At 37.0% G+C, this 26,474-nt stretch overlaps 1 protein-coding gene across 1 annotated transcript in view; it reads left to right on the top strand.

Annotated features, from left to right (window-relative positions):
* The window catches only part of FBN2 (fibrillin 2), a 158,659-nt gene that overhangs the window by 89,058 nt on the left and 43,127 nt on the right, over positions 1–26,474 (top strand). Inside the window, exons 21-36 of the mRNA XM_062617454.1 lie at positions 2,010–2,147; positions 3,479–3,529; positions 3,994–4,119; positions 6,672–6,899; positions 9,749–9,874; positions 12,237–12,365; positions 14,477–14,602; positions 16,102–16,227; positions 17,037–17,159; positions 17,268–17,393; positions 19,405–19,530; positions 20,563–20,685; positions 20,948–21,070; positions 22,409–22,534; positions 24,467–24,589; positions 24,953–25,075. Coding sequence (XP_062473438.1) covers positions 2,010–2,147; positions 3,479–3,529; positions 3,994–4,119; positions 6,672–6,899; positions 9,749–9,874; positions 12,237–12,365; positions 14,477–14,602; positions 16,102–16,227; positions 17,037–17,159; positions 17,268–17,393; positions 19,405–19,530; positions 20,563–20,685; positions 20,948–21,070; positions 22,409–22,534; positions 24,467–24,589; positions 24,953–25,075 — 2,043 coding nt within the window. The remainder of the gene's footprint in view (positions 1–2,009; positions 2,148–3,478; positions 3,530–3,993; positions 4,120–6,671; positions 6,900–9,748; positions 9,875–12,236; positions 12,366–14,476; positions 14,603–16,101; positions 16,228–17,036; positions 17,160–17,267; positions 17,394–19,404; positions 19,531–20,562; positions 20,686–20,947; positions 21,071–22,408; positions 22,535–24,466; positions 24,590–24,952; positions 25,076–26,474) is intronic.

The raw sequence follows: 26,474 nt of genomic DNA, 5'->3' as shown, positions 1-26,474 counted from the left end.
TCACCAAAGCAAGAGTCACAGTGACTGCCCATTGTAGATTTCAAATGAACAAAAGAGATTATGTAAAATAAAGGAAATAAGAAGATAAGACAATCACACTTCGGTAGGATAATGTAGATGCAGCTGGTATGAGAAAAGTCACCTGCTAATATGTATAATTTAAATACTTTTTGAGATATTATTTTGATTTTTCCATCCTGTAAAGTTGGCTACTAAAAAGAAATAATATTGATTCAAGAAACTTCTAGTTGATAAAGTAATGGAAGCATTTACATTTTCATAAAATAGAGCAGAGACATCAACATGTGGGCGGCAAGCTGGATATGGCATAAAAATGCAGATAAACCCCCTGTATTTCCTCTCCCCAGGTTGGTCCCTCAATGTGGACATGTGGTGACTATCCCATGACTGGCTAAGAGCTGACCCAGCTAATGACTGTGCAGGTTTCATCTTTGATCTTATTATGTTAACCCAAGTCTTGACTGTTAGCAAAAGGCTGATCAATGTGTGGAAAAGATGCCATTTCCACAGTTCTACACCACTTGTTAGTTCGTGCACTTTTTCAAGGGTGGTGTTCTGCCTCACAATTTTGAGGCCAATGTTAACTTAAGTAATACAACTGTTTTATACTGTTAATGAAGTACATTGCCCAGTTTCTAGAGCTGATTCCAGTCACATTCTTGTGCCAGTTTTTTTCCTCTTTCTTTAGCCAAAGAAGGGTTGTGCTCTCTGTGGTCTGCATAAATTTATTGCTTGACAGTTCTGTAGGAATGTTCAAGTTGTTTAAAAAAATAGTTGGAATGATTGTATTTTAAGCACATTGCTGCTAAAAATTAGGTATTGGTAATACTCATCAACAGCACCTAAAAGATGGTCTGGCTTTTTGTACATATAACATATATAACTCTTAACGCCAAGTCCTATTCCTCTTTCATTAGTCATCTCACTAAATTCATCTGGGCCACTTGCTTAGCTTTGTACTCTGAGTATGCACATATAATGAAAGTCTACCCGTGCACACTTCCCAATATGGTTTTGTTCTTTACAGATTGCTTTTCCTATCTGATCACAAAGGTTGTTGTCTTCTTCAAGGAATTTTATACCATTTGAGTGTAATATTGTAAAAGTACTGAGCAAAAGTGTTGTAAGTACAAATTCTAAATTATATAACTGATTTAGGATCTAACCACCATTTTGAAAAACAGCTTGGGCGCCAAAAGTGTAGGTGTAAAGACTTGAAGATTTAGGTATGTAAATGAGAATTTCAGAAGATTTCAGGCAGCAGAGACAACAGTTGTGGCTGAAAATCTCCCCTCTGCTCAGTGGCTGTCTAGCCTGGACAGCAGTTAGGAGGTGCCTGCCTGATGTGGCTGGTCACTTACTGAAATGGGTTTGCCCTGAGCTGCTCTGGGTTCCCAGCCTGGAATCCATGATTCAGGAGCTGGATGTGCTGGGGCTGAGCTCTCTGAAGCCAAGGGTGGGGTATAACCTAACAGGCATGTTCAAAGCATAGCTAATGCACCAGCAAAAGTAAACCCCTAAAAGAATACAGCACACCCTTATCCCCCACATTTTTATCTCTATTTCCTTCCTGACAACCATGAAGGTTCACTGGTGGGAGAGAGGCAAGAGCATCTGGATTTCATAACCCAGTGATCTAGACAGTCATCTGGAAGGGTCTGAGGTTGTGATCTCTGCTTTTGTTGTGACTTATCTAAGCTGATCAGTGACTTGATAAAAAAAATTAATAAATCCACTGTAGTATCTGGAGGACCTCTGCTAGCTGTGGGACCTGAACTATAAAATGACTCAGTGTTCACTATTGCTCACTTTTAGTGATACTGCTATCCCTTTCCACCACATCTAAACTAAAATATGTACAAAATTACTTTAATGGAAGGTTTTCTTTTAAAAGAGAGCCTGTCCTCTCTTGTCTACTGGTGGCATGAACATGGCATGCCAGCTGTTTTTGCTGTGATGATTCCATATTGTTTTCTATTCTGCTGCAGATAGTCTGAAGGGGACTTGCTGGCTTAACATCCAAGACAGTCGCTGTGAAGTCAACATCAATGGTGCTACACTGAAATCTGAATGTTGTGCTACCTTAGGAGCAGCTTGGGGCAGCCCATGTGAGCGATGTGAATTAGGTATGCTCTCATATCCTCCATCTTTTGGGCTCAATAATCTTAAAGACCTTTTCCTTTCCTAGATCTTTTTTGTGATCTTTTGGGAAAAGAGAAAGGCCACTAGATAGATTCTCAGAATTTTCTGTGTAGAAAACAAACAGACAACACAAAAACCCTATGAAATGAAGTTGTCTTATTTAGCATTATTTGTAATCTCCACCATCAAAGATCATTCTAATAACTTAGGATGTTCTGATAGCATGTGGATAAATCTTTCAGTAATTACATGTGTTTCATCTCCACAGGGACTGTGCATTGGGCTAGGAAAGTAAAGACTACAGTGTTAAAGTGAAATATCTGGTAAAAGTCTTGTGGGTTTTTTTATGCTGTGGACTGTTAACACTTTTTTCCAGCTGTTTTCAAATACCTGGCTTATGTACAATTATTGATTGCAGAATAGTAATGCTGTTAGGTTATAGGGCTAGGTCCAGAAGTTGGAAGCAGGAATTCCAACTGTGTGCTTTATTTTGGAAAAAATACTGTGCCATGTTCTCCCCATATGAGTAATTCTCCCCATACGAGTAATTCTGCCCATTTGAATAATACTGCTTGCAGCTGAACTAGTGCAGGATGTTTTAGCTTTTAATTTTTAATTGGCACAATCACTATGGGTGCATGTATCCAATCTAACAAGCATGGTGCAAACAACGTCCAACAGGGCTCTTAACTGTGCAGTGCAGCATCAAGCAAAGATAAAGATTTGGGCTCCAGCAAGCATGGTCAGGTTAGACTGGTGGAACTGATCAGTCACTGATCAACCTAGACAGCTAATAAACTCAGTCTGGGTATATTTGACCATTTAGTTTCCTATTCTCTAAACTTCAGCAAGCTTTCATGTAACTACATCATGCAACATTTTACATCCTAAAATAATGTGATTTGTCAGATACTTTATTAAGCTGCAGTGGAAAAAAAGCCTTTTGTGATAATTGGCATCACTAAAGCTTTAAATCTTCAGGCAAGTGTACAGGAAATTTACCTTTTAGCTACATCTGATTGCAGAGGTTGATATGAGTAGATTCATATCTACCTCTTCACCTGAGCATTCTTGTCTCTGTTAAGGAAAGCACATGACAGAGTAATTGTCTAAGATTTAATTTGCTCAACTATTCATTTGTTTTAAGCAACATAAATGATTCACTGCCTTTCTTGATTTATGCTAGAACACTCACCACCTTATACAGAGAATTCTATATTATTAGAGAATTCAGAATATATATTTATTTTTAAATTATTTACTCCTATGTTTCTATCATTCTGATCAGTGATATATCTTTCTGGCTTGATTCCAGACACAGCTTGCTCAAGAGGATTTGCCAGAGTGAAGGGTGTTACCTGTGAAGGTGAAGTTTTTGCTTGTTGCTGAAGATGTCACTATTTTTTGTCTTTAAAAAATTAAATAAAAGGGGATTTATTACGTTGGTTTTGTTAGGCATAATCATATTGAACGTCTTCACAGGCAGTTACTGACTGTGGGGGAAGTGTTATGTTACACTGTTTGTTGAAGAATATAAAAATGATATGCAGAATGGAAATGCTCTGTCAAAATACATTTAATCCCTTTAATTTTTCTTTCTCTAAAGCCATATCCATCAGTTTTCTAAGAGAAGTGAGTGTGGGATCTTAGTGCTCTATGATTGAAGATCTTGAAAGTCCCTTGAGACTGAGCCAAATGCTTGTTCAGAACAGTGTTCGGAGAATAATGCAGTATGGATGAAAGCCTCCTGCTTTCTTTTATGTAGCTTAAATTCTCAATAAAGCTGTAACTGTCTCCTTCACATGACTAAACTCTTTGTTTCCCAAACAGATGTAAATGAATGTGATGTTTTCCCTGGGATTTGTCCCAACGGGCGGTGCATAAACAGCAGAGGCTCCTTTCACTGTGAGTGCCCTGAAGGACTGACACTGGATGGAACAGGGCGAGTCTGTTTAGGTAAGAGCGCATTCAACTGTGCTAGCTTTCTAGGTGTGTCCAACAGCTGTCCAAAGTTATTCTCAAAGGAATGTGAAAGGATTTCTGAATTCCTCAGAAAGCAGTTTGTTAAGTGTATGTTTCAGTTTAGGCTTGCTCAAATGTCAAAAGCCTATGCCAGTTAATCCCTTGAGGGGGAATATGAATGTTTGTAGTAAAGACTTGTTTTGCACACAATGCAGTCAATAGGTTTTGCTAGAGTGCTGCCCTTACTCTGACTCCTATTTGCAAGCAGCATTGTCTGGTTTACTGAAAGGTAGTTGATAATCAGTCAGCAGCTTGTGATGCACTGCGATGCACTGCGAATCTGTGAATGGTGCTCTTCTCCATGGCTATCCAGTCATTTTGCGAAACTCAGATACTACCTTGTAACACTAATTTGATCTGTCTGGGAGTAATCAAAAGAGTGTAAATAAAAATAAGGCTTCATCTTTGTTGTACAGATTAATATCTTCTACTGCAAAACGTGATGTCCATGAAGACATACATTTCTCCAGGAAAGACTTCAAACATAAAAAATACTGAACCCCTGTTTAAGTTCCAGAAAACAGAAGTATTCTGTAGCAAGTCTATTTAGTATTGTTAGCATCTTCAGAAATCGGTGGGCAGAAATGAAGAAAGATAAAAGTCAGGATGTGCTGGGTATTTAGAGTAGGTTCAGGAATCCGTATTATTTGTTCTTACCATTTCTAAAGGACTGTAAAAGTATGACTGCTGAAAGCACTGATTTCTTTTAAGAAAACAGCGCAGAGGAATAAAAAATAACTTTTCAGCCCTTGCTTTATGTCAAAGATTCTCTTACTCTAACATTCAATTTTTTATTTCAACAGTGATCTCTTTCCTCAAGCAGACTGAAATTTAAGGGAATTCTTTTGCTTTAATTGTGCCTTACCAATAGCTGCTACAAATAGTTACCAAGTTGTGTTTTTTTTTTTTTTAATTCTAGAGATGTTTTTAAAAATAAGCAGGCTTTTGAAATCAAACAGATGTGTATAATCAGTATAAATGTCTCAGAAAAAAAGAAACAATGAAAAAGCAAGTCTGCACAGTTGCATGTATCTGTTACATTTGTGTGTACATATGCAGTTTTGCATGTTAGGTTTTACTTAATACTCCACCTTCCCAACACCAAACTTACTGTTGCCAGTAACTGCCACCTGTGGCCATCAACCCTGTATTATTTCTCAACGAGAAATTTGATGAGAACAGGTGTGAATTTAATTGTGGTGGATAGCTATAATGAAAAGTTGGAACAAAGAATCTGTTTTCAAGCAATACACAGGATTCCTTTACCCTCAAAGACACATTCCCTTTTCTTATTTTAATGACAAAATGACCTTTAATATTGTAACAGTAACATTACATGTATTTGCCTATGCAACACAAGCACTGTGCAATATGTCATGTATTTCTGAAGCATGTTATATTTCCTACAGGATCCACTACAGTGTTTTTTACTGCAAACAAATACTTATTAGTTGTATGTTTGCTGAATCTCTGGAAATTAAAATAAATATGATCTTGGTATTCTTTTAACAGTTTCTGTTTCTTATATTTGCTTTTAAATTGTTTAATTTCAGATGTGCATAGGGTACAAAAAATTGCATGATAAACCTGCATAAATTTGAAGGGCTTGTATGGAGAATACTTCAGCAGCTCATCTGTGTTATTTTTAGATCTTGCATCTTCTCCAAAGCTTTTTGTGCTAAGCATTTAAGAGTTCCTTTAGGTTTTCTAAAGCCTAGCCTTCAGTCCAGTATATTATATGAAATATTAATGCTTATATTTATAAAGAAAATACAGCTGTCCTGCCTTATTCAAACAGGAGTACCAATTCTCACATAAACCAAAACACAACTATTCAGCAACTGTATTTCGATAAGGTAATTGTTCCCAGCCTGGGATACCCAGCTCCACCATCTCAGGAAACTTTATCTTAAAAAATACCATTTTGTTTTGTATCCTGCCAGTTACTCCAGATTGTTCTGCTGACAGGCAGGGTACTCAATAAAATGACCACACACTAGCTGTATAACATGTACAGTTTATTAAACAAGAACACTAAAGGGAATAATCACACTAAAGCAAACAAGCACACTAACATGAATCAGGTATATATATGTATATATATATGTAGTAAATAAGCACAGTAAAGCGAATCAGATAGAGATATATATAAATATGTATAGCACTGAGGAAATTAGCAGTGCATTAAATCATTACTGCACAGAGAGAACAATGATTAAGAACAAATACATCACCAGCTACAACCGAATCATCATCCAGGCCCACATTTCAAGCTGGGAAGCCCTGTTGCAGCCAGTGCCAGGAACCCTGGGTTATTTGGAAAAGTCCTACACGGTGCATCCACCCATATATGTGGCTTCTTAATCACTATTCTCTTTATGCAGTAATTACTTGATACATTGCTGATTTTCCTCTGTGCTATACATGTGTAGAAGCACTTATAAAACAAAGGATAAAATTACTATTTTCTGTTGTAAAATGAGCAGATATCCGCATGGAGCAATGCTATCTGAAATGGGATGAAGATGAGTGCCTTCAGTCCCTGACTGGCAAGTTTCGTATGGATGCCTGCTGCTGTGCTGTGGGGGCTGCCTGGGGCTCTGGCTGTGAGGAGTGTCCTAAGCCTGGCACCAAGCAATATGAGGCTCTGTGCCCCAGAGGTCCTGGCTTTTCCAACAGGGGAGATATTCTAACTGGCAGGCCATTTTATAAAGGTAAGGGTTCATTCTTGGATTTAAGAATTAATTACAGGTACACCTGGGTGCATATTCTAAGAAAATGTCAGGATTTGTGTGTATGTTTATTATGTACTTGAGATGAGAGATGTTATAAAGATGGTTGCCTGAAAGAGCTGACCTTACCTGTGGAAAACTCTGTTTGCATGGTGATCAAGAGTATTATAGGAGCCTAAAAGGAAAAGGTGCAATGTTTGAATTTGGTAAGGAGTAAAGGGAAATTACTACAACAGGACTGAAGGGAGGGAGCTCTCAATGATGAGAATAGCAGAAAATGTGCACCTTGTTTTTTAGGTAGTGCTTTGCAGAGTGAGGCTCCGTAAAGTCAGGGAGTTAACATTTAAGCATAAAATATGATGAAAATTTGGCCAGGGTTCTTTGAAAGAGAGACTGAAGAAGGATGGGTACTTTCTATGGTTTGCATAATTAATACGTGATTAAAAGTGAAGTGTGTCTGTTGTATTAACATTATGTGGGCAATAACAAGGAGCTGCAGTGATAAAGTAATAAATAGAAGTCTCTTGTCCAAATTTTACTAGATTCACTTCCTGTACCGCAAAAAAAAAACAACTGAAGAGGCTGGAAAATGTTAAGTAAGCAGATCTGAGATATTTTAGGTGACTCAGATCTGAGAATAAGACCATAATTTCTGTGTGCAGATGCTGAGGTGATCCAGAATTATTTTATTATTCTATCTGTTTTTAAAAGCATGTATTCTGAAGCATTTGCATTGAAATATGTTGAGTCAATTGAGAAAACTTTAAACAGATTAGACCTCTCTTTCATCGTAAGTAAGCTCTGATTTTCAAATATTATTGTTTTCAGGCGAAGCTCACACCATTCAGTGGTGCTTTACTAAACAACAAAGGAATATAATAATTATATATCACAAATAAAAATATATAATCATAAAAAAAACTTTTATAAAAATATTTAATTAGAAACAATAAATTCTTAATTATTTAATAATAGTAAATTCTTGTCCACTCCAAGACTTTTGCAAGGTTTTGCTTCTTGTTTCTGCTTTTGTATTTGGACCACATTTTTCTGCCATTCACATGCAAGATATGGAAGTTTGTTTCATCAGAGATGGTTCTTGGGTAAAGACATTCATCCAGCAAATTACATCGCAGTGGGAAAGAAAAGCTCATTAAAGTTTTTAAATGCTGTTGGGGGAGTGCATATAAGGGAGGCTGACACAGGAAAAATCTTTATTTGTCCTGGGCAAGATCCTTTAGCATCCTGTGTTATCCAATGCTCCAGCAAAATGGACTTAGAAGAGAAAAAACATTTCATTTGATATTCTACAAAGGTTACCCTTTTTTAAACTGAGCTCCAGATACCACTGTGGCAATCTCAATTTTAAAAAAAATTGCAATCGACCAGGTAATAGTTGCATCTTTTACAAGCTGGTTGAGGAACACCATGCATTAGAAGGCAAAACAGAGCACAATACCCACACTGGCATCATAGAATTATGGAATCATAGAATGGTTTGGGTTGGAAGGGACCTTAAAGATCATCCTAAATTTCCAACTTCCTGCCACAAGCTGGGACACCTTCCACTACACCAGATTGTTTAGAGCCCCATCCAGCCTGGCCTTGAACACTGCCAGGGATGGTGCATCCATGTGCATCCATGTTCAGCAACCTGTTCCAGTGTCTCCTCACACTCAAAGAATTTCTTCCTAATATCTAAACTAAATCTACCCTCTATGAGCTTAAAGCCATTCTCTCTTGTCCTGTCACTTCATGCTCTTGTAAATAGTACCTCTCCAGATTTTCTTGTAGCCCCCTTTTAGGTACTGGAAGGCTGCATCATGGTCAAGAGTCTCAGCTCAGGAAATTTCACTAAATTTGGTTGATTGCTGATGCATACGAATTGGTTTGGTTATTGGGAAGCAAAGAAAGCATAAACAATTCAACAGGTAGGGGAACATCTTTTCTCCCCTCCCCCAGGCTTGGCTTCAGCCTAGCACCTCTCCTCCACCCTTCTGGTGTCTGCCTTTTCCTGTCCCATGGATGAGGCTGTTAGCGGCACAGAGCCTTGGAGACACCATGACAGTGTCCCTTTGTCACCCATTGTTTCTTAGTCTTTTCTTTTACTGCTTTTTCCTTCTTATTTATTTCCCGTGCCCTGGCATGGGCTCTTCCATGAGACAGAGTCCCTCAGGGGTGTTCCTGCTATAGCTTGGGTTGCCTACAGCCCGTGCTTCTTCAGGGTGTCCTAGCCCCAGTGTGGATCACTCGTGTACTCATGTACATGGATCATCCATAGGTCATAGTCATTCAGGGATCTCCCTACCATAGTAGGGGTTGCATGTGGGTTGCAATCCCTCAGAAGTGTCTCTGCCCCAGAATGCACCCTCCATGCACCACTGTCCCTCAGGGTGTTCCTGGCTCTGCTTGGGTCATCTGCAAGCCACAGTCCCTCAGGCATATCTCTGCTGTGACGTGGGTCATCCACAGCCCTCAGGGATGTCCCTGCTCTGTTGTGGAAATTCCAGAGGCTGCAGTCCCTCACAGGTGTCTGTGCCCTGAAACAGGTCTTTCAGGGCTAGCAGTCTCTCAGGGGTTTCTCCTCAGAAATTAAGTTCTGCCTTCCAAGAGTGCATCTACATTCCTGTTTCTAACAGTGCCCTCTCCTGCTTACCTTACTGCCACATTTTTCCATTCTGTGTAGGTGGCAGCCATCCCTCCAGACTGCTGCAACCCAAACCCTGCCTTTAATGCCCAATACAACTGGTGAAGAAGGAACAGGAAATTTCCATTAAATATATATACATTAATGCTTAAGGATGATCTTTTCTTTTGTTTTTATTTCATAGATATCAATGAATGTAAAATGTTTCCTGGTATGTGCATGAATGGTAAATGCAGAAACACAATTGGAAGTTTTAAATGTAGATGTAACAGTGGGTTTACTGTAGATATGGAGGAAAGAAACTGTACAGGTAAGTCTTCATTTTCCACAGTTTTTCCTAGAATCAAAGAATGGCCCAGGTTGAAGGGAGTCTCACAAGATCATCTGCTCCAAGCTTTTATGGGAAAGAGAACCTAGATGAGATTATCTAACATCCTGTCCATCTCGGGCACATCCAGTGATGGGGAACTCTGCCATGTCCCATCGGCATTTTAAAGGAACTTGAACTTGTTGAATGGCTTGGTGATCTGTAAACTTAATGTCATTCATTAACTTCAGTTTTTAAGAGCTTAATCTTTGGATGGAATGGCCAGCTGTCTTAAGTTTCCCTTTTAGAAAGTGATTCTTTTATAAATAGAACATTCTTTTTGTACATGTACATTAGGAATTCTTTTAAAAGTTGTTAAAGATACTTAGGTCATGTTCATACAACTTGAAAAATCAGTAAGTATCAATAGTGAAGCCAAGTTCAATGTTTTAACATACAGATAAACTTAATTTATGTTCCTTCCTTTATGGACATTTTATTGCCAAATAAATTTTGAAACTACACTACAAATTAATTTTCATTTAGATTTCATAGCCAAGCACACGCAGAGGCACCTCTGTAATACTGAAATCCATTCAATGTTAAATCGATATTTGTATTTAATATAAAAGTTTGATATTTTGTTTTTTACTGCCTGGAAAAACTAAAACAGAAGATAAGCGTGATAGTTTTCTGATCATGAGAACCCAGATGCCTGCATTGTGGGTGGCTCTGTGCTGAAAATGAATTAAGTTTTGTTGTACCACACCAGCGTCCATAAAATAATATGAAGTGTGGGTGGTAAGGCATGTTAACTGAGGTTGGTCTGGATGTTAATGTTGCCCTAACTGGTGATTTCCTTGGTTTTATAGTGATTGTATTGATGAGTAATGCATTTAACAAATTTTATTTCTAAACTAGCAAGAATAGGTCAGAAAACTGCTCCCTACAAAAGCTTTTTTTTGGTTCTGTTTTCCAGTGAATATTTGTTCCGATTAAAATGTGCCACTGAGCAGCTGTCGAGAGCTTGTTTTTATTAAATGGAAGACTTTAAGATTTATTTATTTTTTAAATTATTTTTTAAATTAGCAGCAATATGTTTTATAAAGCTTGCAGATACACTGTAACATCCCAGGCCCAGCACATCCAACGCCTCCACACATCTGTGTTTGAGGACTGAGCTATCCTGTCCCGGCAGAAACCTGGCTGTGGGGAGTGACATAGAGGCAAAGGAGGCTATTGCATGGGGTGAAAAAAGAACTGTTTTATATCTTTAATAGATTCTTTAGTTAGTCTTATACTTGCCTGTTTTTCTTCAGCCATTTACACAAATGAGTCTGCTGCCCAGCTTACCAGCGTATTGCAAACATATTGATGCTCCTTTCTGATTCCTTGCTCCCTGGCCTTCTTGGATGACAGAACCAATCCTATGCTTTATCTCAGACTAATGTCTTCATTGTTTCAAGTATTCTGTTATTCCCTGTACAGACTTCATGGTTTCTTAATATGTGAAAATTAATGACATAGCAGTTAATGAAGCTGAAGGTAGAGAGTATACTGGAGAACATGAAACAAAGGCATTGAACCCTAGTTCACCCCAAACAGTGAGTGGGCAGTAGAGTAAGGAAGACAGAAGTCTTATAATATAGGAGGAGGTAGTAAATAGCAGGGTCTGCAGTTTTTCTTTCTAGTCATCTCCTTCAGCACTGGCCTGTCCCACTGGATCATATCCATATTACAAATTACTGCTTAGCTTCGTGCCTCATTAGCAGTGTGTATTACAAAAAGCTCTTCCTTCTCTTCTTTTTACCTTCTGCAAACCTGCTAGTTTTCCATAGTAAGTTTCATTCAACGTTAATTAGTAAGATAACCATTGAACCATAAATCTGGCTTTCAAAGGTACTACTTTAATTCTTGATAGAAAGGGCATATGTAAGCTTACAATGCTATTACTGGATAAATGTCTTCATAATAAGCCTTTTAATATCAGTGGCACTATAGTCATGGAGTCAGTTGGTACCTCTGTATTTATAACAACTCAGAATTTATTACAGTTAGTAATTTCCATAGAAATCTAACCTTAAATTACACTTAATGGAAGCCTTAGTTTAATCTATAGTTGAGAGCTTTGAAGGCACTGCTCTATGAATCTTTCACAAACTTATAATTTATATTCATATCTCATATTCACATAATCAAATATTCTTTTAAATATTAAACATATTTAATTTTTGGCAGTTGATTTACATGCTACATATGATTTTTGTAGGGTTAATTTATAATGGCCAAGTGTTCACTTCTGTGAAAAAGCAGAATAACCTTAAACTTTGTTTGATTTTTCTACCTCTCCATTACTATAAAACAGACATTGATGAATGCCGGATCTCCCCTGACTTATGTGGAAGTGGTACTTGTGTCAACACTCCTGGAAGCTTTGAGTGTGAGTGCTTTGATGGTTATGAAAGTGGATTTATGATGATGAAGAACTGTATGGGTAAGTGTTGCCAGGATGACCTGGAGTCTGTCCATTTACCATGCAAAACCTGACTGTAGTCTATATGATATGAGCTCTGCTCCACTGAACACTTTATACATATAATTATTGTGACTTCTTGAATAAATGAGGCAGATATTGCTGCAGATACAAGCTATGCATATAGCTTTGCTTGTTCTTTCTGCCCATTACTTTTACATGTCTCTTTGCAGATATTTTAGAATGGCAGCAGCTATTCATTCATGTAGTTTAAAAATGGCCAATGCGATATCCGAACATTTGGTAAAGTTAGGAATAGACGGCTGGAGTTTCAAAAGTAGTGTGATTCACTTTTCCTTGGTTCTTCCAGTACTTGAGAACTTTTGGGAGCGTTTTCTGAAAAATCACCTCTCTAATCTGTCTAAAGTTGTAAGAATAGATATGGAGAAACCAAAAAATACTAGTCACCTTAAAAATAATTGAGTTAGTATTGTGGAGTACTTTGTGAAATACATCATGAAACATATAATGAAAGTGAAAACTCTTGAGATTTTCGCCTGGAAGAGGCTGAATGGGTCCTCCTCCTTGCCCTTCTTGAAGACTGATTTGACATTTCCTCTTCTCCCACCCTAAAGATCCTTGTGTTATTTTCATGACTTTTCAGAGATGGTCAAGAATGGCTTAAAAATGACATTGGCCAGCTTCCTTTCAGTACTCATAGGTCTTGATGTCTTTTGTCAGCAGTTCCCTTCCCTCATTTCCCCTCATCTTTCTGCTGCTGCTATTAGACCCTTAACATCCCTTACTAGGGTGAAGTCCTGGTGACTGGCTTTCCTAACCCAATCCCTGAATACGCAGACAGTGTCTTTGTATTTCTCTTACATCACCTGTTCCTGCTTTTAGCTGTCTTATGTTTCCTTTTTTTGTGTGTGTTTTAAGTTCTGTAAGGAGCTTTTGTCCTCATTAACTGAACCCAAATATGTGGTCCTATGACCACAGGCCTCCCGTCACCTTTACTTAATATCCTGCAAACTGTGATGATTTTAAACTCTAAAAGTCTGCAATCTTTGCCTGATTCAGAGATGAGTATAACAAAGAATCTAAACCATGGAAGCTGAATAGCCTTCATGAGTACAATGCAGAGAATCAGTACTGTATGGTGAACATATATGATCTATAAAGCAGAGGCAGGGAAGCAAGATGTATAAATAAGCAGAGTGAGGAGATAAGACAAGAAATCACTTCTTGAGGGCCTTTTGCAGGAACTAAGAAAGGGAAAGGGTAATGTTCAACAGAAACATTTTGGAGCTGCAAGGACTATCCAAGCAGGATAATAGCGAAAGAGATGTTGAATTCTGTCATCAGGCAGATTCTCCCTTCATGAATAACCTGCAAAACCCAATGATATATTGGCCGAATTATCAGGCTAATGAAAGGTAACACTAGTCTCCCTATTGAATAAAAGTCTATTGTTTCAAGCGTAGGTAGTCATAATGCTTCCTGGAAGTCCAAAAATGTATGTGCTTCTTGCAATTTGAATTTTTAAACCTTTGGTCGTATTTCTTTTCATTCATATCTACAGCATTAGCTGGTTTTTTGAGGTTTGTGAGTCAAATAGTCAGTTTGCCATTATAAGGTGTAACAAGCATATTACAAACCACACAACAACATACTCAGGAGTTACCAAACTGAATAGCCATTCAGTTTAAAGTTTACACATACATCCTCATTAACAGCATCCACAGACAGCAATTTTAATGCATACATAGATGAGTGTCTCGTTGCATTAAGAAGCACTTTTTTCAAAATTTCATCACATTCATACATTATTCTAAATGGCAACTATTCAAGCAATTGCTGTCTTTTCTTGTGCCCTATGTCTCTTAGGATACTTAATTTTGAATTATAGATTTCTGATCTGATTGAGGGGGAAAATGCCCATTTTTAGAGTTAGTAAGTATAGTTTTTTGTTTGGTTTGTCACGCACTATAGGAGGAGTGGCACTGCTTTAGTGAAGCAAACCTTTTATGTCTGAGCTCCAGGTTTTGTCACATAGAGGCACTGAGAATTGCTTTTCTCTTTGTTACTCCTTAGAAATGATTTCTTATTTGTTTATCATGGTTTCTTCACAGATATTGATGAATGTGAACGCAACCCTCTGCTGTGTAGAGGTGGCACATGTGTGAATACCGAAGGGAGTTTTCGGTGTGACTGTCCTTCAGGACATGAGCTGTCACCAGGACGTGAAGAATGCATAGGTGCCAGCTATGTACCAACTCTGAGTGGTAGTCTGCAGCTTTCTGACAAGACTGGTCATTTGTGCTATGAAAACTTCTTGTCTATGGCAAGGATGGGGTTTCAGGAATGCTTTATACAAATTCATGCTCCTCCGTTATATGTGTAACTTTATATGAGTATTTTACAGATCCTGTAATATCTATAGTGCCCTTAACACTGTTGACTTCAAAGAGGAATATTTTACAAGGCCTATTAGAAATTACTTAGCAGCTCAAAGGACTGTACCACACATGGTGGCGACTTTTAAGCAAAATACTTACAAGCACAACGTAAACGTTACTACAGTCATAAAAAAAGTGTTGTGCCTTATTGCACAATGTGCTCTCCTTTTTGCACACAATTCACCAAAATGGTGAAAAAATGAAAAAAATATAATGCCTATTGTCTCCTTCGTTTCTGTGTTTGATGCGTAGTTCCTTCAAGAGCTGGTTTAAACCAGCAGACTGTGCAGTTAATGCTCACAAACCAGAAACAAAGAAGATAAACCTTTGGACACTGGCTTAAACATACTGTTCAGAGCTGCCATCCTGGTTTCAGGTGGGATAGGATTAATATTTTCTTAGTAGCTGGTACAGTCCTGTGTTTTGTCTTTAGTCTGAGGACAGTGCTGATAACACAAGACCATGGAACTGTTGGAACAAGTACAAAAGAGGGCCACAAGGATGGTCAGGGGACTGGAGCACCTCCTGTATGAAGACAGACTGAGAAAGTTGGGGCTGTTCAGCCTGGAGAAGAGAAGGCTGCGTGGAGACCTCATAGCAGCCTTCCAGTATCTGAAGGGGGCCTATAGGGATGCCGGAGAGGGATTCTTCATTAGTGACTGTAGTGACAGGACAAGGGGTAACGGGTTAAAACTGAAACAGGGGAAGTTTTGATTGGATATAAGGAAGAAGTTCTTTCCTGTGAAGGTGGTGAGGCACTGGAATGGGTTGCCCAAAGAACTTGTGAATGCTCCATTCCTGGCAGCATTCAAGACCAGGTTGGACAGAGCCTTGGGTGACGTGGTTTAGTGTGAGGTGTCCCTGCCCATGGCAGGGGTGTTGGAACTTGATCTTAAGGTCCTTTCCAACCCTAACTATGCTATGATTCTGTGTTTTAGTTGTTGCTAAGTAGTGCTTACTCTAAATCAAGGACTTTTCAGTCTCTCACGCTTTTCCAGTGAGGAGGGGCACAAAAAGCTGGGAGGGAGCAGAGACAGAAAACCTGACCCAAAGGGATATTCCATACCACAGCATGCCATGCTCAGTACAGAAACTGAGGGGAAGTTGTCTGGAAGTCACTGATCACTGCTCAGGGATGGGCTAGGCATCCACTTGAACTGGAGCACACTAAGAAAGAAACTGAAAAAGCCTCAAAGCCACCAGTTTAAAATATTACCTCTCACCCTCATTCTTTAGCATTTGAGCAGTTATTCTGCATTCTGAGTAACAGGTAATTGATATGAATAATTGTTTTCCAGATGTAAATGAGTGCTCGTTAAGTGACAATCTGTGCAGAAATGGCAAGTGTGTGAACATGGTTGGAACATACCAGTGTTCCTGTAACTCTGGGTACCAGGCTACTCCTGACAGACAAGGCTGCATAGGCAAGTGTTGTACAGTTTCACCTATGTATTTCTGCTTCAGTGTATATTGTTTCATCTGGTCTTTCTTTTTATTTAATTTGATGCCTGCCTTTGAAACTGAGCAAGACCATCTTCTCTTCTTCTATTAGGCATATCATGAACCTTTACTTTAGAAATATAAAGAAGGAATAAAAGTATGGCTGCTGTATTGAGCACTGCTGGGTACTTTGGGAAAAAGATATTCTTGGTACTACTCCATTAAAATAAGAGGCTTGAGCTAACGATCAGAAAATATTGTGTGATTTCTTGATCAAGGAAGAACAGCCCCGTGCATTCACATTTTCTTGCTATTATATATTAAATGTTTCATTATAGTAATACTGAATTATGTAGTTGTCATCACACTGGTAAGGAGAACAGAGGTACAGAGATTTTTTTATTTATTGGTTTTTGGTTTAGGGTTCGGTTTGTTGGTTTGTTTTGGTTTTTTTTTATCCCCAAAATATAAATTTTGCTACATTTCAAGCTTTAATGAAACCTAAATTTCTCAGGGATTTTCTTTTTTTCCTCTCCACATATTTGGGTTTACACTGTTTTGCAAAACACAGAAGCAACAATGAACAAAAGTAACTACTAAAAGTAGCCACTTGCTCGTGCAAGACGAAAATGCAGTTGAAAGAGAGAAAGTTGAACAAAATGTAAATCAGAGACAGTAGAGTGAAAATAAAAATTCTGAATCATATCACTAATAAACTGTTTCATTTCCTGGCAAGAGAAGATTAATTTTCCGTATAAAAGTAAACTTACTACTACTAATGTTGCTTCCACAGATATTGATGAATGCATCATAATGAATGGAGGCTGTGACGCCCACTGCACTAACTCAGAAGGCAGCTATGAATGTAGCTGCAATGATGGCTATGCTCTCATGCCAGATGTCAGGACATGTGCAGGTAGGTCTTAATATCTTAAAACTTCCAGCATGGTATCTTTACACTGGTATTCTTTTGGCCAGTCTGTACCAGAGTGACAGAATTATTATCTGCATTTTTTTTTCTTAGATATTGATGAATGTGAAAACAATCCAGATATCTGTGATGGTGGGCAATGTACTAATATTCCGGGGGAATATCACTGTCTCTGTTATGATGGATTTATGGCTTCTGTGGACATGAAAACTTGTATTGGTAAGTAGCTGTATGCAGCAAATTTAATGCAAGATTAAATATTCTGCAGTTAATGTTTTAGGATGTTCTGCTGAATACTTGAAAGTAGGTATTGAACCTGTGTATATTATAAAAAGAAATAATCTGTACATCTTTCTCACCTATCACTGTAGATGTCAGAAAGGCTAGAAAAAAAAATTGAGAAGTCCATAGACAAATCAAATCACATAGTTTCAGAAATAGGAGTGATTTAATTGTAATTATGTGATTCCTCCAAAACACCTCTATTGAGAGATTGAGTGCCCCAGCATTTTCTTCTGTCCCTTGTAAATGTTACTCTTTGTAAACTTTATTCCTTGTAAACTTTATTCCTTCAACTACAGGATGATATCATAAGTAATTATAAAGGAAATTAAAAGAATCTTGTCAAATTAGCCTAAACTTTTTAATTTATCATGTTCATATGAAGTTCTTACCTTTTCCATTTAATATAAATTTTCACATTTCAAATTTTAAGGTGGTTTTGGCTATAGTAATAACATTTTTTTATATTTTGTGAGCATCTGTTAAACAAACCTTCACTTTTCATGTCTGTACAATCCCACAGACACACACCCTGAAGAGAAACAAGTTATATGTAATGCTGAGAAAAGCTGTCCAGATCTGGTTTTGTCTTTTCTATTCTACGCTTCAGTTGGGCTTAAGATTTTCTTTTAACCTTCACTTTTATGTTATTCCACATTCTTGTTCTCAGTTTTGTGCACATATTTCATGTTTATTCTACCAACTTAAAAGTTAAGAACCGACATCTTCAATAATTTTTTTCATATTAGCTATAGCATGTGGCTGTAAAATCAAAATCCTTTTTTAAAATTTTATACACAACTGTTCTTCTGTAATGAAACAGTACCTGATGTTAAGGTTAAAAGCCTACAGTGAGAAAGTGTGAATTTCTGCCATTTATGTAGTTGCTTTCTTTGCTAATGGCATCATCCAATTTGTCAAAAAGCCTCTGGGTTAACTACATTTTTTTACGGGACCTAACATTGCTTCCAACAAAGAACTTGGATTTGTTTCTTTTTTCCCAGCAGAAATATTTTCTATATCTTGTATTTATTTTACAGTATGTGGAATTAGGTCATCTTGGCATTAGTGTAAAATTGGAGCTATTTGAATAAAGTCAAGAAGTTGACTTAAATGTAACTCCTAACAAGACTATGTTTTAGTACAAGTTTTAACCAGATCTTTAATTATAAACTATTTAGGTCCCAAATGAGGTGGATTCTGGAATAATGTTAGAGCCTTATATTATAGTTGAAAGCCTACATTGGGTATTTAGCATGCAGTAGAAGACTCTATATCACAGTTCAGATGCAAACTGTGTTGTTGTTTAGGAAAGGTTTATTTCCTAATAGAAAGTTTTCATCATCTGTGTAATGCTCAGTGCAACTGGGAAGAACAGGGGGACATCAGCAGCTAACTTTTCTCCCTCTTGAAACTTCAGAGTGCGTCAAGGCAGCAAGTGCTGAGCAGCCAGACTGTAGAGCTGATGAGGAAAGAAGTCTGGCACAAGAGCACTTCTACAGTCATGGTGCTCTGTTTTTTTCTTGTGCTATTTTATTTTATATGGTTGTGGAAAAACATTTCTGGTTGTGGCTTACTACTTTTTCTTTCTATATAAATTCTTATTTGAAAGAAAAATATAGCTATATTATGATCAAAACCATTTTTTAAAAATTCTTTAAAGTGATTTTTATAAGAAGTAACTAGCTTCACAGAGTAATAATTAGCATTCTAAATAAATTAGGAAACACTGTTATATTTGGACTACACATTCATCCTTACTTGCTTTTAGAAAATTAAAAGAATACAGAATGGAACAGCTGAAATGTATTATGATAAATATTAATAAATGCCACATGTTGTAGGGTTGGACCGTGCTTCTAATATTTATACCTCATTTGAAGTATTCCAAAAGAGAATGCTGTTGACAGTAATATTCAACTAATAATAAATTTATGTGCACTCACAGATGTGAATGAATGTGATTTGAATTCCGACATCTGTATATTTGGGGAGTGTGAAAACACTAAAGGTTCCTTCATTTGTCACTGTCAGCTAGGATATTCAGTCAAGAAAGGAACCACTGGATGCACAGGTAAAGTAAATTTCCATCACATCTGTCATACTTTCTTTGGCTTTCAGGCAAAATATATGCTAAAATCGTCACACACAAGTAAGAGATTGGTGTCTCTACATAATGGTAAATATAAGGCTAAGTGTTTTACATTCTTCAGCGTGTATCCAGAGTTTGAAAAGGCACATTCCTTGACCAATATCTATGTGATGTGACAGCCCCCTTACATAATGGTAATTCAAAGGCAAAGGTTTTATCAGCATAGCTTGGCAGAATATTTTGTGGTACAAAATACAGTTTCGGTGGGCACAGCTGCATTTGTCATTGTATTTATTTGTCATACATACCTAAAGTCTGAACTCATCTGTCAACTAAAGCTGCATGAAATGACCCTACAGTCTAGGAGCAGGACACAGGGAAAGAAGTGAAAGAAAAGAATGAAGAAAAGTTATGTTATAAAAGGGAAAGTTTATGCCATTCTTCAAACTGTGCTAACAGATTTTAGAGAATCATAGTCACCCAGTTTTAAACTCTGTGAGTTCCTTTGATAGTTAAGCAGTACCTTGTCTTCTTCAAGGTGAGTTCATTGCATTCAGGAAGCTAAGTTTATCCAAAATTATTCTCCTGGGAAAATTGACAGAATTTTTGCTATAATTTGGTCTTTAAGAATTTGTTCTGTAATCACTAAAATCCTGGGCTAATCATTTTTATAACTGAAATGTTTCTGTGCATCCAAAGCTCTCACCTCATTTTTAGACATATAAAGATTAGCTTATTAAGTGTATCTGGAAAATAGCTTTAATTTCAAACTGAAAAGCAGTTGTATCAAAGCAGACTTTGTAATGTTTACAAACAAACAAATAAAAAAACGAAATGAAAATACAATTGTCACTATTTTTTATTCCTGTATAATATAAGTAACTTGCATGAACCTCTGTTTTTTAAAGGACTGCAAACCTGCACAGTGGAAATAAGCAACATGTAAAAGGAACATAATTTGTAATATCGCAGTGCTCCTGATGTAAATGCTAATAGTTTATTTTGTGCTTGTAGATGTGGATGAGTGTGAAATTGGTGCTCACAATTGTGACATGCATGCCTCATGTGTCAATATACCAGGAAGGTTTAAATGTATTTGCAGAGAAGGATGGGTTGGAAACGGCATTAAATGTATTGGTAAGTGTACAGAAATGAAAGCTAGCTTTTCTTTTTTCCCTTTTCTTTTTTGTTTTAATGCTTGGAAACATTTTGTCCAAAATCATGAGTTATAATTTTAATGCTAAAATGAAATCACTTAACCATGCATTTTCCAATGAGAACTTTGAGTATTTATGGAGAGATAAGTGTCTTTGCACTTGTGCTAGTTACCTTGACGGTTAATTGTAAGCCAAATATGCTAACTGCATCTGTTACTACATCTTTTGCCCCTTATGTGCAGATCTTGATGAGTGCTCCAATGGGACCCACCAGTGCAGCGTGAATGCTCAGTGTGTAAACACTCCAGGGTCATACCGCTGTGCCTGTGCAGAGGGGTTCACTGGGGATGGATTGACTTGTTCTGGTAAGAAGTTTCAGAGAGAGCTGACATGTCGCTGGTTGTTTCTGTTGCATGGAAGCTTTGTAAATTAGATCTAAGGCCAAAGTGCAAGAGATTGTATGTAAGAGTGGCTTTTAAGATCAGGATTCTTCCCATCTGCTCAAAAATGCTAACAAAGGCAACTGATAGTTCTTCTGTATGCCAGATTGGGCACACTGGGCCCATTTGTTGGGTGAAGTTCCTGTCTGCTGCTGCTTCCTCCTCCTCCACCTCCTTCTCTTCATTCCAATGTTTTTGAATGTGCATGTGCTGCTTGCAGTAGCAGGCACTCTAGTTAAGACCACAGAACACCATGTCTTTGGTACTGTTCCCCTCTTATAGGCCATGTCTGACCCTGGCAGGGAAAGCATCATGTTTTCACCCTCATAGTATTAGTGGAACAGGATTTGATCATTAAAAGAAATTTTAATGAATTGAAAAAGAAATTTTTTTTTAAGAACTTTAAAAGATTTTTTTTAAGAAAAATAAATTACACTTTAAAAATATTGCCCATAATATTGGTCTTTAAATATATTGGTTAAAGTTCATTATTACTAATGAACATTGTTCAGCACACAGCAAGTGATACAAAATTAACTGATGTGTAAAGATAATTAATAATAGACTGCATTTCAGACCTTCTAATTTGTAAAAAATCAGATCTGATACTAGGGATTGACTAATAAAATGAAAAAAAAATCATATTGAAAAATTTTTTGGACAATCCTAAGCATATCTGACAATATTATGACCCTTTAGGATGACTGCAATGGTGAGTGCCTCATCATTCTGCTCTTTCATAGCTCTTTAAAAAATTATTTTTGGGACATACTAGGAGAATCCCCAGTAGTGTGCAAAAGGTAGTTGCAATATTCATAATTTTCAAAGAGTATTTTCTAAAATGCATATGAAAATATTTTTTCTATTTATGATTTACATAAGAAAATTTGCCTTTTGAATGGGTTTTGTGTCAAAGTAACACAACAATATATGCCAGGAGACAAAATCTTGGCACTGCAAGCAAAGTATTCAACTTGGCAAAGATAATAGTATTGAATCTGAAAGCTGTGCATTAAAACAAACAAACAAAAAATATCTGTTAATGGAAAACAAGGAGTAAGGAATCAAGACAGAGTGCAAGTAATTATTTTGGAGATTACATGTGTGCTTTTCTGCATTCATTCAGTTTCCATCATCTTCAGATAGAAATGTTTTCCTTTATATCAACAGTACTCAACAGCACTATTATTTTGAATGCCAGGATATTATTTATATTTTGCTAGTGACACAGGTAGTTTCAAAGAGGTTTTCTGCCTTTTACAGATGTTGATGAGTGTGCAGAAAATATTCATCTGTGTGAAAATGGACAGTGTTTGAATATCCCTGGTGCCTACCGTTGTGAGTGTGAGATGGGATTCACTCCCACCTCGGACAGCAAATCATGCCAAGGTAAGCCATTGGTACTTCAAGTTCATTTTCTGAGTTTGGATTGGCTGTAATAAAGCAAACAAGAAGTTCTGGAGGGACCTCAGCCTGGAAGCAGAATATTCAGCACATGCTTCATCCATAAGTAATTTCTTCAAACACAGATTATTTTGCAGTGTAAATTATGTTGGAGGTGGTTTTCATCTTTTTATAAAGTTTTCCTGGCCTTGGTCCAAAAATCCCACAGTAGAGCTTTAGCTCAGTAATTTTGTTATTTTACTTTTTCCTCGTCTTTTTGTCACTAGTGAAGAGCGTGTGGGATCCTGTGTTTGTCACTGTTTGTTTAGTGTGTTTACATATAAGACAGGAACTGCACCAAGTGACCTCATTTTAAAAAAAATGTTTTCAGGAAATTTTAAGTAGGCAAATCATTGCTATGTTTGACAAGTTTGTAACAGTCCTTTAACATGTATACTGGAGACTTTTTATCATCACCTTTTCACTCTCAGTATTGTAGCAGTTTTTCTGAATGGCAAAAGGAATTATTATCATTCTAGTTCAATTCAAATTCTGTTCCCTGTTGTGTTCTTATGGGATTTCTTAGCTTAATATGAGAGAACGGTATATTAGAGAAAGTCTTTTTAGCTGTTCCAAAACTTTTTAACTTACTTCATAATTTATGGTGGAAACCTCATAATGTCTTAAGAAATCAAAATTCTTGATGAGACATTAAAACCAAATGTAGTCTCCAAAATTCAGTCTATAACATGACATGTTCAAACATTCAGGTGTACATGTATGAATCAGGCTTATAGCTTTAGAAAAATCTGGATTTAGTACAATAATTTTAATGCAAATAATTCATCCAGTTTCTTCAGAAATCCCTTAAGATGTCAGTACATTAGCCTCTCAATGGTACAGTCTTTTCTGTAGCCTTACAAAGCTTCATCTGAATACAAGTTATGTTCATGACCTGATTTGGAGGTCATTCAATGGCAGCACTCCAAGGTACTTCGAAATCTGCCTTTAATTTCCAGTTTAAATTTACTCAGGACTGTTGGTATTTATCTTAAATTTCCTTTTCCCTTAACAATTTATATCTCTCTCCCCCCTCAAAAGTTACACCTTTTATTTTTGGCAACTTAAAAGTCCTGGTGTCAGACAGTACCTGCAGGGCTTTTTTCCTTGCAGTTGAAGGTAAGTAATGTAATTACCTGCCTTCAACTCAGAAGGCCTTTATAAGTACTGTTTAAAACTAACTTTGCACTCTGTGCTGTTAATATGTAACTCCTTTTCTAGCTCTGTAGTTTACAAAGTCGTCTGATTTTCTGTGAGGGTCTTTCAAATTCATTTCATGTTCAGTTTACGTGAGCACAGAGACAGACCTTTAGATGCATTGTAGCTCACCTATATGTTGTCATTATATAACAGGTTTAAAGTGGGCTTGAGAAAATCATGGCTAATTCTTACTTAGGTTTTTCTTTTCCCTCTATTCTTTCTCCAAGGAGATATAAGAAACTGCTGATGCCTACTCTCATTCTTTCTTCTTAGTATACATTTTTTCCTGAGGGTAGTGTTTTTAAAATCTTCTTTGCCATTACTAAGACATGCTGTAGACTATGAGCTAGGAAATTATTGGCACCTTTGTATTGTGTTATGCTTTATTCTGTTTAATGCATATTTGTTGGCTTTTTGCCTTAGCATTCATTTTGAGTCAGTTTTGCTAATTTTACTTCCCACTACATAAACCAGGAATAACTAACAAGCAGCTTCATGGAGAATGCCTCACAAATGCCTACCCATAGTGTTCTACACAAAACCAAAAGTGATTACTCACTGTTGCTTTTTTAAAAATTGTTTTCAATTACATGCATCTTCATTTTATTTTAGTGCAACTGATTATAATATCAATATGGTAAAGCTTTGTAACTTTCTGTTCTTAATGTATTCCTTCAGATATCAATGAATGTGCCTTTCAGAACATATGTGTATTTGGCACCTGTAATAATCTACCAGGAATGTTTCATTGTATCTGTGATGATGGCTATGAACTAGATCGAACTGGAGGAAACTGCACAGGTATATTTATTCTGTTCTGAAATATGTCAAGAACACCAAGGTAATTTAACGATGAGTTCAAAAAACATGCACTGTATTCTCTTACAACAATTAGAGTGCATTTTTTCCCACTAAACAAGCAATGTGTAGAATTGCGTGCTTTGGAGTGCATTTAAGAATGGAAGAAAAAGAATGGCTTCTTAAATATGCAGCTGTAAGAAGGTTATTCCTAAATGTTCGCTGAGTTATTAGTAGGGGTTTTTGTCAATTTCAGCTAAAATTCACTTGCATTTGAAATGTTCCTGCCCATTTTGTCTTAGAAAGTAAAATCATTCTTCATTTCTATTCAGTGAACAGATTTAAAATGTGACCTTTCTATTTTAGATATTGATGAATGTGCCGATCCCATTAATTGTGTTAATGGTCTTTGTGTAAATACTCCTGGAAGGTATGAGTGTAATTGCCCTCCAGACTTCCAGCTAAATCCTACTGGAGTGGGTTGTGTGGGTAAGTAAACACTACCTGAAGCATTACAGCCAAGGTGATTGTTTTGGTGCAAATGAAGGTTGCAAGATAGAAAAATTATACCTCCACATGCTGTTTATCCTGTTATATAGTTTTCCAGAGATGGAGTTATTTTAACTGATTAATGGGTTTTATAGTTTCTTTAAAATACACTTTTTCAAAATTTGTCAAAACACACATTATGTCCATTTCTATTCTCATAACAATCAATAATTTTCATTTAAAACCTGAATTTTTTTAATCCTAGATGTGTCTTGGGACTGATTTATATGTTTAGCTGAAGTCTAAACGGGAATTAAAACGGGTTGTGGCACCCATTTGGCTGGAAACACAAAATAAAAGACACATTTCACTGTAGTTTACACAATTATCCTCTCACTTACACAGACAATGTGAATTTTCATTATTTTTCACCTTTGCTACATGACACAGGACTGTTATGTATGATCAGCCCTGCAAACCCTGTATTATGGCCAAAGAATTTAAGTGATCTCTGAAGATGCTTATGAGAATGAATTATGCTACTCTAGCTGACTTTCATTTCACTAAAAAATGACAGTTTGAATTGGCACTCTGCTTTGGGGCCAGTATTTGTCTCAGTGACATTTCTGGGAGGGGTCCTGTGTTTCCTCAAGGAAGACTCCACACTGGAAGGGAACCTACTTAAGGGTATATCTAGAATCCCTAGGCTTCCAAATAAGAGAATAAGCCCTCCCTCTTTCAAGAAAAAATGTAGACTAAGAAAGTGTTAGAAAATATCTCTGACCCTTATTTCTGTCCTGAAGAAATACTGCTTGGGCATTTTTAGTTTCTCAGCAACTTGTTGTACAGAAAAAAGTCTGCCAACACTTGGTTCTCTAGCAAACATGGGGTTTTGGGTTGTATGGCTGTGTGCTGGGATTTTTTCAAGTTCAGCTTCATGGGGTAGAAATGGATTCCACTTACATACCTGTGGGAGTAGCTACAAGCCTTGGGTGTACACTTACCATTCTAGCCAAGCTGATTCTTTGACACAGTGCAACAACCACTCAGTGAACATTCAGCTTTTGGTTTTGACAGAGGCAAACAAAGTCTCTGCTTCCCATGAAATGCCATTAGAGTAAGGTAATAGAAATAAAACCCTAATCCATGAATGAAATGACACTTTAGTGTGGGGTTTTTTAGAAGCCCGTGAAAAGCTGGAGCACCATGTGCAACTAAAAACTAAAAACGTAATAGTTATACTATTTTATATGAGTACAGGCATTGTTAGGTTTTGACCTTTTTTATTTCACCAGCAGTTCTTATCTGTCATATTTCCGGAGTGTTAAATGATTTTGCATGGGAAGTGGAATCAGAATTGTCATTCCAGTGCAGATATGCTAGTAGTAGTTCTAGATTT

The sequence above is a fragment of the Pezoporus occidentalis genome, unplaced genomic scaffold (genome assembly GCF_034315485.1).
Source record: "Pezoporus occidentalis ecotype Australia unplaced genomic scaffold, CSIRO_AGI_Poc_V1 ctg196, whole genome shotgun sequence".
NCBI lineage: Eukaryota > Metazoa > Chordata > Aves > Psittaciformes > Psittacidae > Pezoporus > Pezoporus occidentalis.
Note: the sequence above shows the minus strand (reverse complement) of the source record. Positions and strands in the feature narration are given on the sequence as shown.